The sequence below is a fragment of the Pezoporus occidentalis genome, unplaced genomic scaffold (assembly GCF_034315485.1).
Source record: "Pezoporus occidentalis ecotype Australia unplaced genomic scaffold, CSIRO_AGI_Poc_V1 ctg19, whole genome shotgun sequence".
Classification (NCBI taxonomy): Eukaryota; Metazoa; Chordata; class Aves; order Psittaciformes; family Psittacidae; genus Pezoporus; species Pezoporus occidentalis.
In genome coordinates this window covers 6714709-6726975 of record NW_026913748.1, presented here as the reverse complement: position 1 = coordinate 6726975, position 12267 = coordinate 6714709, and the positions used below count along the sequence as shown (strand labels likewise).

The following is a 12267-nucleotide window of genomic DNA, read 5'->3' as shown; positions in this document are numbered from 1 at the left end:
GGCTTGCAAGTCTGATAAGAAACATTTAAAAAGAGGCCTGTAAGCTGAACATGCATCTTATTCATACGAACTACCTGAGAAAAGCACCAGTATAACTCAGCTGCTTAAATATGACATGCAAGTTAATTGAACTTATGCAATCATGCCACTGCATTAACACAACAGTGACATTAGATGACAAACCTGGTTTTCTTCTTGCAAAACTCTATATTGCTCCTTCCAAATGGTGATTTTTGAAGCTTCATCTTTCCTCAGAGCTCTCTCCTTCTTTAGCTCAGGACTCCAGAAGGTCTTGATACTGTTCATGGAAGAACTGAGCTTGCTTTCTTTCACCTCCACATCCTTGCGAAGCAGATCATTTTCCCTTAGTACTTCTTTGAGTTGTGTCTGCAGATCCATTATTGTGTTATCCCTGGCCTGGCGCAGTGAGTGAGGCACAGTGGATGCCATACTCACTGGAGGGAGATGGTGGTCTCCAAATGCAATAGTATCACTGGCAACTCCACTACTGGCAATGTTAGGGCTGCTACCCATTGCAGTCATCCTAACTCCATAAGGCAGCCGCCCCCCAGACCGGCCCAAAGTCATGGTGCTTTTTGGGGTGTCTGCACCCACGTTCTCATGGTCACTTAGATACATAGGGCCAGATGTAGCATAGGCAGCATTTAAGGACTGAATATTTTCCATTGAAAGGGTTTTCCCACTGCCACCCCCAGTACTACTCCCAGAACTGCCTCCTGTGCTGTTGGTTCGACGATGGCCCAAGCGTGGTGACCGTGGCAGCCTTGGTGAACGCCCTGGACTCTGGTTGCTTGGCTCAACCTTACCAACTGACCGAGCACTTCCATACATGATTAAGCTGGTGGTGTGAGGCAATTATATAGGCATAAATCAGGAATGAGAGAAATCCTGTTAATTTGTTCAACAGTTAAAAGTCAGCTTAAGGCCAATCACAACTTATAAAAGATCCAGTCGTCCATCTTTGAAGTCACGTGCTCACGATGTTCAGAACCATATCTGTATCAAAAAGAATAACATATTAAAATCTGTATCAATAAAAAATAACTTAGTAAATGCCTAGTTTATCACCAAATATTTTGTCCCAGATTAGCATAAAGTGTGTTCTACTACCTTTACACTTCTCCACCATCTTTTCAATTCCTACACACAAAAAAATTAAAATTTAAATAAAAATTGCTTATTTAAACACAAAAAGGAACTTCTATTCTTGCTTTTCTGTTGTTATATTATCACAATAAAGAGAAAGAGGAAAAAAAATTCAACCCATAACTTTTTATCTACAGAAGTTAACTTATTTTCTTGTTTCTAACTGGCCCTAGTTCTTTACCTATTATCTTTCCGAGCAGAAGAGATAATCAAAATGTAAAGCCCATTCAGTAGTACTTTTTTATCTTTTCAGCACTCCTAGGTTCTATATGACATGGTTTCTAAACCCTGCTGCTGGGAAAACAATCTTGCAAATGGGAAGGTAGAAAGACGAAATGATTCTGATCATGACCTTGACTAGCAGGTCCCTTTGGTGTTCCTGTCAGCCCTCCTTCAAAGTCAGAACGAAAACCAAGAAACATCATGAAATCATTACTGACCACAAAGCTTAAGCAGCTGTAAATACAACTCTGAAAGAACAGCAATAACACACCAAATGTGACCAATTTGGTTAAGAGGAACAAAAGAATCACACCTGCACAGAAAACTGGTTCAAGTGTCTTATTTTCTCTCAAACTGGGATTTGGTCCAAAACAAAAATCTTTGTTAAGGTCAAGCAAAGATTTCAATCCAAATATGCTTCTTATTAACCAGCTCAGATTAATTCCATTAAATAATATAATTCCAAAAGCAGTAACCTCTTAAGAAAACAGAACAGTACCATATCATCATAGTGCAGTTCCTCCTCCCCTCTACTTCTTTAAACAAGAACTCTGATAGCACACACAATAAAATTCCACGGTTTTGCGCTGTTAACATTATGCTGTTCTGTAAGTGCTAGCAGGTAACTCTTCAGGGGCACTGGGCTGAGACCAGTGTTAGTAGCCAAGATCACACAGAGGAGCAAGAAACAGATGAAATCCACTCTTGTGACTGAACAACTGTAATTTAGAACTACTCCTATTACAGAGTTCTCACTTTTTTTCCCCCGTTTCTTTCAGTGTACACTATTTCAAGCCACTGTTGGGCTCAACTGAAATGAAAACTAGAACACTGAAACATTCCTGATCTGACCTCTCCCCATCAGATGAAAAGAGTACAGATAATGTCCAAAGAGCAGCAGCATCTTACATATTCCAGTATCTTTCCTTTCACACCAGCTTTCATTTAGCTTCACCTTCTGCTTGGAAGTAAGGTTTTCCAGATATTAGGAATCAATTTTTCCAAACCCTATGGCATATTTGTGAGATAATAATTGGGCAAGAAGATGTAAGATTAGTCTCAAAAGAAGAATACACTTACAAAAGAAACTGTAAAAATAGTACAAGTGGGTGGAGGGGAAGAGACCAAAAAATTAACATTGCAAAGAAGACTGAAAAAGGATAGAAAGAAAAAAGTAAAAGCTTGATAAAGAAAAGATACATTTTTTTTTTCCTTTCAGAAACAAGTTAGTACAGGAAAAGATACAACAAAAAAATAGTTTTTAAATGTTTATTTTAACCATGAGTTTTAAATGGAAAACAAGATCAGAGTGAGCCAGCATCTTGTCATTTTTGCACTATTTCATAGTAGATACAATATCATAAGTAATTTCACAAAGCTTATGGAAGCTGATTGCGTTTTGTGAGCAGTCCTCAAGAAGTTCAAGCGCTCTCTCTCTCTTACTCTCACTTTCTCTGTTTTTTTTTAATGACAACCAAAGCTAGCAACAATATTGCTATGGAATATTTGAAAACACATATGTAAAGGAAAAAAGGCCAAGGAAAGATAGCCAGCAGCATTAATAATTGAAATTAGCTACCAAAACACCACCTACAGATAATTTCTAAAATACAAGTTACAGATAAAATCTCTCTTCTATTTCAGCTTACGCAAAACCAGTACAAAATATAAACTATGTAACAAAGCCTACAGTGTTCTACTGGAGTTGCTTCAATAAGCAAGACACTGTGCCACAGATCTGGAAGAAAAACACTTCTTACAAACAGAAAAGCTATCTCAGACTAATGAGATACCAAAATGCTAAAAATGCTGCTGTGACACCACTTGAGCACTCAAAACAAGTTAGATATGATTTCTTAGACACTACATAAAGTACATTCAAGAGAGATCTTGCAGTCACAATTAATCTAACTCACAGCACTTAATTTCTTTGCTAGAAACTCACCACAGTAAATCAGTGCAAACATGCATTCACTTAAGAGATTCATACAAGTTAACCAGAAGATTAGACATGTTTTATTCTTTGTGTTTTAAAGTACTTTCTCCCAAAAACATTAAGTTTAAATGTTGCTAGAAGTATATTACTGTTGCATGCAGGAATATCACCTAGTAAAGTACTTAATAACATACAAGAAGCCCCCAAAAAGATTTTAGATTCTTACAAGTTAATCACACCCAAAACGGAAAGCTCATGGAATTGCTTTTGTAAACATTTTGTTAAACTGTTAATAGCTTTTCAAAAAATGAAAGTGACTGATGTCCTTGACCAAAAAGTAGTTTCCCAGGCAGCTGAAAGGAGCTGGTACCACAGCAGGCACTGGTGCAGTAGCCATCTTCTAATACACCAGCAGGCAGGTTAGCTCTCATCCACCTTCAGTGGAAACAGCAATCCTATGCTTGCTTATGCAGCTCTAAGCTTTGTTCCACAGGTAGGCACTGAAACCTCTGTTATTCCAGAAAAAAAAAAAATCAAATAATTCAAGCTACAAAAGCCAGCTGCTAAAATTAGCTGTTTATTAGGGTTACAGAAAGGATTCCTGGAGCCAGCATATGTAAAACTCAGACAGAACTCTGACATCGCTGACACTGTCGCCACACATTACTCTGCATTCACTTCTCAAAAGCAAAACCAAACAAAAGCATTAGATTAAGAGAAGAAAGTCTCTGGAAACAAGCAAACATAACCCTCCAGTATTTTTCTTGAGATGAGAACTTTGATTACATCATTGTTAGACTTTAAAAATTGGGAATATTCTGAATATTAACTAAATACACCTTTCCAACCATGGAACTAGTTTCAGTATTTCCACTGACATAGAGATTTGTCAAGAAAGAAAACAGACAAACAAACAAAAAACCCAATATGTTACAAGATAAATCTAAACTCTTCCCTCCTCCTTCCCACTTTTTTTTCTTCTAATAGCATTTATCACCAGCCATTTCACTTTGTTGCTATTAGGAATCCATAAGCAGAAGTAGATATTAAGACAATCCACACTAGGAAAAACATTTTTTTATCCTGGAAACAGCAAAGTGAAGGAAGTGGCGGAAACATCTTTTCTCATTCATAATACAAATTAATCAGGAAGAAGAAAAAAACTTCCAGTTACCCTCCAGCAATCCAAGCAAAATTACATGGAATATTTCTTTCAGACAGCAACATAACAGAAAAGTTACAAGTTTTTCAACATTCTGCACCAGACTAGTGTTGTACTAGGAATTTCAGAAGTAGAATCTTATCTTCCATGAGGACAACATGTAGTCCTGTTACTTTTTTTCCTCTTCTACTGTGATTCTAAATATAGTCACAAATAAACCATCCTTTAACCTTAAAGACGGTGGTAACCACAAGGAACATTGTCCAACTGTGACATGAATGTATTGACCACTTTTCCTGCAGGTTTCAAAACCCTTTAGTGTTTTCTGCCAGGGCAGGACCCCTTACTTAAGTTTATAAAGAAAGAAACTATAAACTGCAAGTGTTTAAAAAAAACAAAACCACTGAAGTCAGTGCTAAACCATTTTTCCCCAAGGTCGCTTGCATACCTTTACATTTGTGAAACAAAACTTTCTTGTTCTCTGTTCACTAAGAGAACACAAACTTCCAAAGAGCATCCTATCTGCAAGCCGAATAAAAAACCAACAATCCAACAAATCAATGTCAGCCGAAGTAAAAACTTCATGTAAATATCCAGAGACTTCCATAGCAGCTTTGCAAGTACAGAGACACACGATCTACCTGCTTCACTAGTTGAAAATGCTATCTATAGATTATGAAAAAGCTTGAAAGGAGGACTATGAGAACCATTAAAAGAATAGATGAGAATTATACAATATTGCAGGAAAAGGTTTGAAAAAAGGATAGTTATAAACACATTTTTTGTATGAAAGATTAACTGCATCCTGCCTAAAGCGCCAGCTAAAAGATGTCTTAGAAGATCTCAGGAAACTGTCCAAAAACACTCAGACACCATGAACTGTGGAAAAAAAGTTCATCTGACAGTAAACATTTAAATGCACTACAGTGCAACTTGTAGCAACTGAAATGAATCTGTTTCACTACAATAGCCTTGTCATGGCCACTGAAAAGCAACTGAGAATCAAGCCTTCTCCAAAGCAGCTGCCACTCCAAGAAGTACAGCGATATCCAGAACCATACATAATGAAAAAGGTAATTCAAAGCAGCATGAAAGCTGGTAAATCCTGCAGCAGAACCTAACCTTCTGAAAGAACAGTAAAAAGCAACCTGCCCAACTTCATGCTGACATACTTTTAAGGCAATTATAAAGTGAGAGAGGGCAGGAATATGTACACTACTCTTGTCAAAAGATGGCGTGTTTTCAATAAGGGTTGTATTCAGGCATAGTAGAAATGTTAGAAATTCTGGAGGGTCAACTTCAGTATAAATAATCCAATAAAATTAGATGTGTTTACTAACACTGTCTCAATCAGCCCCTACATCTAGTATTCTATGTGAAACAATGGCTCAGAAGGCTGACATTCCTGTCTACAGCTGACAGCAAACTGAAGATTCATTAATGCAAAGTTAACCTCTGGAGGATCTCTCTGTCATATAGATAGATAGATTGATGATTGATTGATAGATAGATAGATAGATAGATAGATAGATAGATAGATAGATAGATAGATAGATATGACATCTTTCCTTTCTCCCCCTATTCCAGGACAAATACTAATACCACAGTAATTACTTCTAGGTACGTAACAACCAAATAGGGAAAAGCATACTGCAGAAATACAGGAAAATCCCAGCTCACATTTGTTAAAACAAAAAGAATTTTGGAATAACTTCTGTAGCCTTCAGCAAGGAACATTTCCTCCTAATTTCTTTTTTTGCAATTTCTGTTAAGGACTGACATGGGCTGACAGCAACATTTACAGAGTCAGCTCTTTAACAGTGTCACTGCCTGACAGTCGGGAATGGGACAGTTTGATCAGGAACTAGGCAAGCAAGCACGCACATCTTACAGCACAGCGATTTCTCCATCAGCATAATGGAAGCCATAAAGCCAGCTTCCAGAAGACTGAGCTTTCTTGTAGCACCAATTCCTGTCTGCACAAGGAAAGCTTTGAATGTCAGCTTTATAATAGCTACAGAAAAGTCAGCCTTTAAAAGAGCTGTCTTAATCTGATAAAGCACTGTTGCAGACACATTAGACTTCATTAACAGAGGCAGCAATTGCTCACATTTTCATAATTCACACCTGAATAGTTAATCAGAAAAAAGCATTACTAGATTATACAGTAAGACCTGGACTCCAGAATAGAGCAGGGAGCTCTATTGGAATGGAATCCCAAAAAAAAGGAACATCTTCTATTCCAGTGAAACCCTGCCAGATAGCTTTGATTCACGACTTCAGGGTGTGTTAACCAAGACCAAGAGGGAAATTGAATCCTGTTACCTTTTGGTGCACACCACAATTACAAAAGCTACAGTTGCTATGGTCCTGTAGATAAAAAAATGTGAAGCATCTATCTTAGGACTATATTGTAGATTAGGTTTGACTAGTTTTCAAAGGTAAAAATGGTCATTACTCTTCATGTTAAATTAACAACACACAAACAAAAAGGGCAGCAGAATGTTCACTCTGGAAATTGTTTGCAAGCCAGCCAATGCTGGTGTCATGGGACACAACACACTGAACCCACGAAACTTAGGGTTGTTTATCCTTATCAAAATAATCTTATACTCATGGCCTCAACAGCAAGAAAGCAAAAGAGATGAATTAAATTAAGACAAAAAGACAAAAAAAGTACCTGTTCAAATTGTGATTCTCATTCCCAGATAGCACATAAATAGATGCCAAAGCGCTGACATCTATTTATGTCCAATCCTTTTTAAAGTTTTGTTGGGAGAAGGGTGGAAGGTGCGATGTTGAAGTTCACCTACTTGCACATCTGCCAAGTTCACTGAAAACAATAGTGCCCCTGTTCTTTTTCACCAAACACAAGACAGGACTTGATACATTCTCACCCATATACACAGACAGAAATCTTCCCTGAAAAAATATCTCAAAAATCCCTGATAATCTTCAGGTGACTTTGACACATCAAAAAACATTCTTGCAAACGTTTTGTAAAAAGAAGGCCAGCAACCCTGACCTTAACATTTTGAGGAAAAACACAGCAGTCATTTGGCAAAGTACTTTATTTCTAACCATAAGCTGACACTCAGGTTACATTTAAATTTGAAAGGTTAGTGCAAATGGTGCACATACACCTTAAATCACCACAGATCATGGAAACATCTTGACTCTGTCCTTTTCAGACACCATTCTGTTTCTCATTCTTTTTCTCCCATTCCTACAAGATATCCCATGCAGAATACACTACCCAAAATCCTTTAAATAAGAAACAGAAATATTCATCAGCTTCCTAGTTAATCTGTCTGCTGCAAATATACATTTCATTTCATGAGATCTACATACTCTGCAAGGAAAATGCAAGATGACACAACATGCTCTACTCTATAACAGCTTCTCTGTAAAAGCAGTTGTAACTGACATCAGATTTTGTTTCTTAGAATCCCCTTAAGACCTGATATCAGCATAAAGGATACACTTTCACATTCACAACTTAATTCCTTTGCATTTGCTTTCCCAAAAAAAAACATACCACAAAAAAAAGGAAAAAAAAGCTTACTATTATTATAAAAATGCATGTATTTCAGCTAAAGCTTTATTTACTCGTATCTATTTACTCTTTGAGATGCACCACTTGCTTTCAAGGATTCTTCCCTAAAGCTCTGGAGGTCAGCTTCCACTCCAGGCAGAACACGAAGTGCTACTGGTATTTCCAAAGGTCTCACCTCATCTCACTTGTGAGACTGAAGTGGTTCTGTTCACAGCACACCAAGAGTTAACCTGGTCACTAAATCTGGGTGCACAAGCAAGTTCTTTCCCTTTGTCAGGCTGCTGGGTACCAATAGAAACTTTTTTTCCTTCTTAACACTTCTGGACCTCCTGCTTCAAGGCTTCCAGGTATGACTAGGTCTTGGACACTGTTTCAGCATCTATTCTCTCCTATAGTTTTTAGTATTTCACTGGCAGCATAGAGTTTGTTACAGGATGATTAGCACATGATGAAGATACCTTGTGGACCATTCTCAGCTGCTGGTTCTTGCCTGGGTTTACCAGGGACTGGACTCAGTCCCTCCCTGCCCTACGACCTGACACACGTAAGTAAGCTGGATATGTGCATCAGGATTTGCTTTGTCAATGACTAAAAGCTAAATGTAAGTCTTTAAATTTAAAAGCAGATGTGAACAAAAAACAACAGAGATAAACAATAAAAATTATCATGAGTCTTTTTCTTTCCTTTTAAAAAAGTTCAAAACACAAAAAGCAACAGAACACATTCAGTGAACCGATTAAAACAACTCTCACTCTTCTAATTACCTAAAAGACTGAAGGCCTGTGATGATTTTTAGAACCACGGTGGATGGATGATGGCAGAGCGGTGGATGTGGTCTACCTTGACTTCAGCAAAGCCTTTGACACAGTCTCCCACAGCATCCTCACGGCTAAATTGAGGAAGTGTGGACTGGATGATAAACAATAAAAATTATCATGAGTCTTTTTCTTTCCTTTTAAAAAAGTTCAAAACACAAAAAGCAACAGAACACATTCAGTGAACCGATTAAAACAACTCTCACTCTTCTAATTACCTAAAAGACTGAAGGCCTGTGTATGTTAATTTCCTGTCACTGTACGGCTAAAGAGTGTCTGATTTTTAGCGTATACAGTCAGTAAATACGACGTGTTTGCATACATGTCTGTTTCTCTCTTCCCCCCAGGAGGCATGCAACCAACAACCAAATTCCCAACAGGAGGAACAAAATGACAGACGCGTTAAAGGTATTTTGAAAGCCCAGAAGTACCTAGAACCATGTTTCTGGTGAATCCACGCTGACAGCTAGTCCAAAGTCACCATGGGTAACATCACCAAGCAAAGCATACTTTACAGAATTTCCATCATAATTTCACCCTGACAACAAAATTGTGCTAATGACAGTGACACAACCCACATGCTAAGAAATAAGGCTCTTCCTAAACCATTGCTGGATTTTCTAGGGTCTCATGCTCTTCCACTGCCATATGGCAGCATTCTGCACGCCACAGTTAAAATCTTGGCTCAAACTGGCAGCAGTTGATCGAATCCTCATCACCCAGAGTGCCCTTACAGCAGGGCAGGCACAAGATCCAAGAATGCATATTATTGTTTCGTGCATGCATCCATCCCTACATACGGACAGACCTTCTAAATGTTCCACAGTTTTCAAGTGGCTTAGCCAGGTTAAGTGTCACAACAAACCTCTCACACAACAGAGGCTTTTGGGGGAACAGACTTGAAAATAGGGAGGGGTAAGGGAAGGAGGGATAACAGTGGCAGAGTATCCTGCTTCACAAAATAAGGACTAGCATCAAAGGAGCTCTTGCACTGTTTACAATAGCATGGTGAAATATTTCTATTCATGCAGCATCACAGGTAACTGCTACCAAGAACCGAGAAAGTGGCAGATTCAGCAAAACAAAAAAAACCAACCTAGGTTTCTTTCATGACCAAGACTTGCAGTTCAAGAAAAAGATACAGGCCATGTAAATACCCAACCTGCTTTTTTGCTAGTCAGGCCTCCAGAGAGGAAAAGTTAATGCAATTCTCATAAGAGCTTGTGACAGAATCAAAGATAAATGCTAAGACTTATAAAAAACATGCTACTTTAATACAGCCCAGAGAGCAGAAACCCAAACTGAAGAAAACCTGCTAACATCCCTACAGTGATTTAATTACAGCTAAACTGGTTTCCCAGAGATGATGGAGAAAGTTCAGATTATATCAAGTACTATGATAAAGTCACATTTCACTCAGCAGATACCAGACTTATTCTAGCTGCAGCCTTTGTTGTAGCTTGATGGATTCAGACAATTCCAAATATCCGGATGATATAGTTAAGTCATATACTCGACTATACAGGGAAACACTGTTCTGTGATAAAGTTCTGAACTATACTTCCAGAACTGACCTATATTCAGTACAGCTGTCTCAGTTGCTAATTAGTGGGTTAGCCCAAATATTTTATTATTGAAAAAAAAAAAAACAGCACTAACTCTAGTACTACCAACTCTGTTCATACTAGCAGTGATTTTTCTTTTCTCATCCTTTTTGATATGGCTGTAAGTGTATTGACTCATAAGTGACCCTGAACTGGGGCAAGCATCTGAGCTGCTGCAGTTTTCAACACAAAATTCAGTAACATGTCAGGCTGTAGGTCACAGCAGCTCAGGAGACATAACACACAGCCACCTACTTCTATAGATGCAGTAACCTCCAGGAGAAAAGGAGGGCAGGCAGCTGGTGGAGGTTACTGCTGTAGACATCCTAGCCGAGTTGGCTTTTGTTTAAGAGTTATGACTCTGCAGTCAAACGAGACAACTTTCTGCTTACAGCCCGTTGGATTTGTGGTAACACATTATCCAGCTACAACCACTCTGCATATACCAATGTGACCCCAAAACAAGCTTGGATAAAGTGTTAAACATACACTGTTTTATTCAGACCCATCTGCTTTTGATTCTCTTGGCTTTTGTACTGCTTTCCCCCAGCACCACCTCCATAAGTGTTTCTTTAGATGTTTTTTCTTCCCCCCATCTCCTAGCCTCTCCCATTCCCATTGGGGTCTCACTTTAAACCATCTCACACCATGTTGCCATGAACTATGATGTGAACTTCCATCACTCATGCAACATTCCATGTAAGATAAATTGTACACTTCATAATTAAGATATAGAGCTCACGTTACAAACAAGACAGATGTGGAAAGACAGCAGTTCCTGACACACGCTTCAGGCTGGCAGCAGATTCAGAAACAAAGCACCGTATCAGCTGACACTTACTTTGTAGTAGATGCCTTAAAATAAATGAGACATGAAGGTTTGGCATTCACAGGGAAAAATACAAAAAGCCAACCACACCGTGAGGTTTAGGCAGAAAGACACCGCTCACCATTACCTCAGATGATGTGACTAAGACAACAAAAGCGTGCGCTTCCCAAGGACAGGCAAAATAAGGGCGGAAAAACACGATACGGAAGGCGAATGAGAAGAGCACGAAGGATCTACTACGGTACGAGGCAAAACCAAACCCAAACCCGCCCCAGCGCACCATCACCATGAGCCATGCCCGGCAGTACGCGGGCCAGCTCGGGGTGATGTGGCCGTCCCCGCCGTGGTCCTCGCGGGCCAGGGGAGGGTGGCCGGGACTCAGCCCCCGAGCGGTGACAGCATGCAGGGGCCCGGCAGCGGCGAGGCCCCGACCCCCCCACTTCAGCCACCTCCCCCGGCCGCGCCCGGGCGCCCTCTCTCTCCGGCCGGCCGACAGGCCACGGAGCCCCCGGGGAATCCACCACCGGAATCGGACCTACCTGAGAGACAGCCCCGCGACGACAGGCCGCCCCACCACCACAGCCACAGCCACAGCCCCTGCCCAGCCCCGGCGACTGCCCGCAGCTACCGGCTCCCGCAGGCCCCGCCCCGGCCCGGGCTCCCCCCAGCGGCCGGTGGGAAGCCGTAACCCTCCTCCCCACCCCGAGCGAGGCCCCTCACCTGCCTGTCAGGGCGCGGGGCAGGGCGAGGCGGCGGTGGTAGTGGTGGTGGTGGCGGTGGTGGCACTGAGGGGAGGTCAGGTCGGCTCCGCGCCCGCGGCTCTCCGCCTCTCGTTGCGCGCGCTCCAGCTCCCCCTCTCCCCTCCCGCGCCCCCGGCGCGAGACACGCGCAGGCCCCGCCCCCGCAGCGCGGCGCCCCGCAGCCCCGCCCTTCCCGCGGCGCGCGCTCGCGGGCCGGGCTTCCCTCCCTCCCCGTG

The 12267-nt window shown here is 40.8% G+C and overlaps 1 protein-coding gene across 11 annotated transcripts in view; it reads right to left on the bottom strand.

Annotated features, from left to right (window-relative positions):
* The window catches only part of ERC1 (ELKS/RAB6-interacting/CAST family member 1), a 296380-nt gene extending 284179 nt beyond the window's left edge, over positions 1–12201 (bottom strand). For 4 of the 11 annotated variants that reach the window (XM_062616665.1, XM_062616667.1, XM_062616672.1 and 1 more), the window contains exons 1-2: positions 12012–12199; positions 184–1017 (exon numbers count right to left, since the gene is read on the bottom strand). In XM_062616665.1, the coding sequence (XP_062472649.1) occupies positions 184–852 (669 nt within the window). In that variant the 5' untranslated portion in view covers positions 853–1017; positions 12012–12199. Of the gene's footprint in view, positions 1–183; positions 1018–11418; positions 11444–12011 lie in introns of those variants that run through there. The other 7 variants (XM_062616671.1, XM_062616673.1, XM_062616663.1 and 4 more) reach the window with 4 other exon arrangements.
* Positions 12202–12267: the final 66 nt, after the last annotated feature.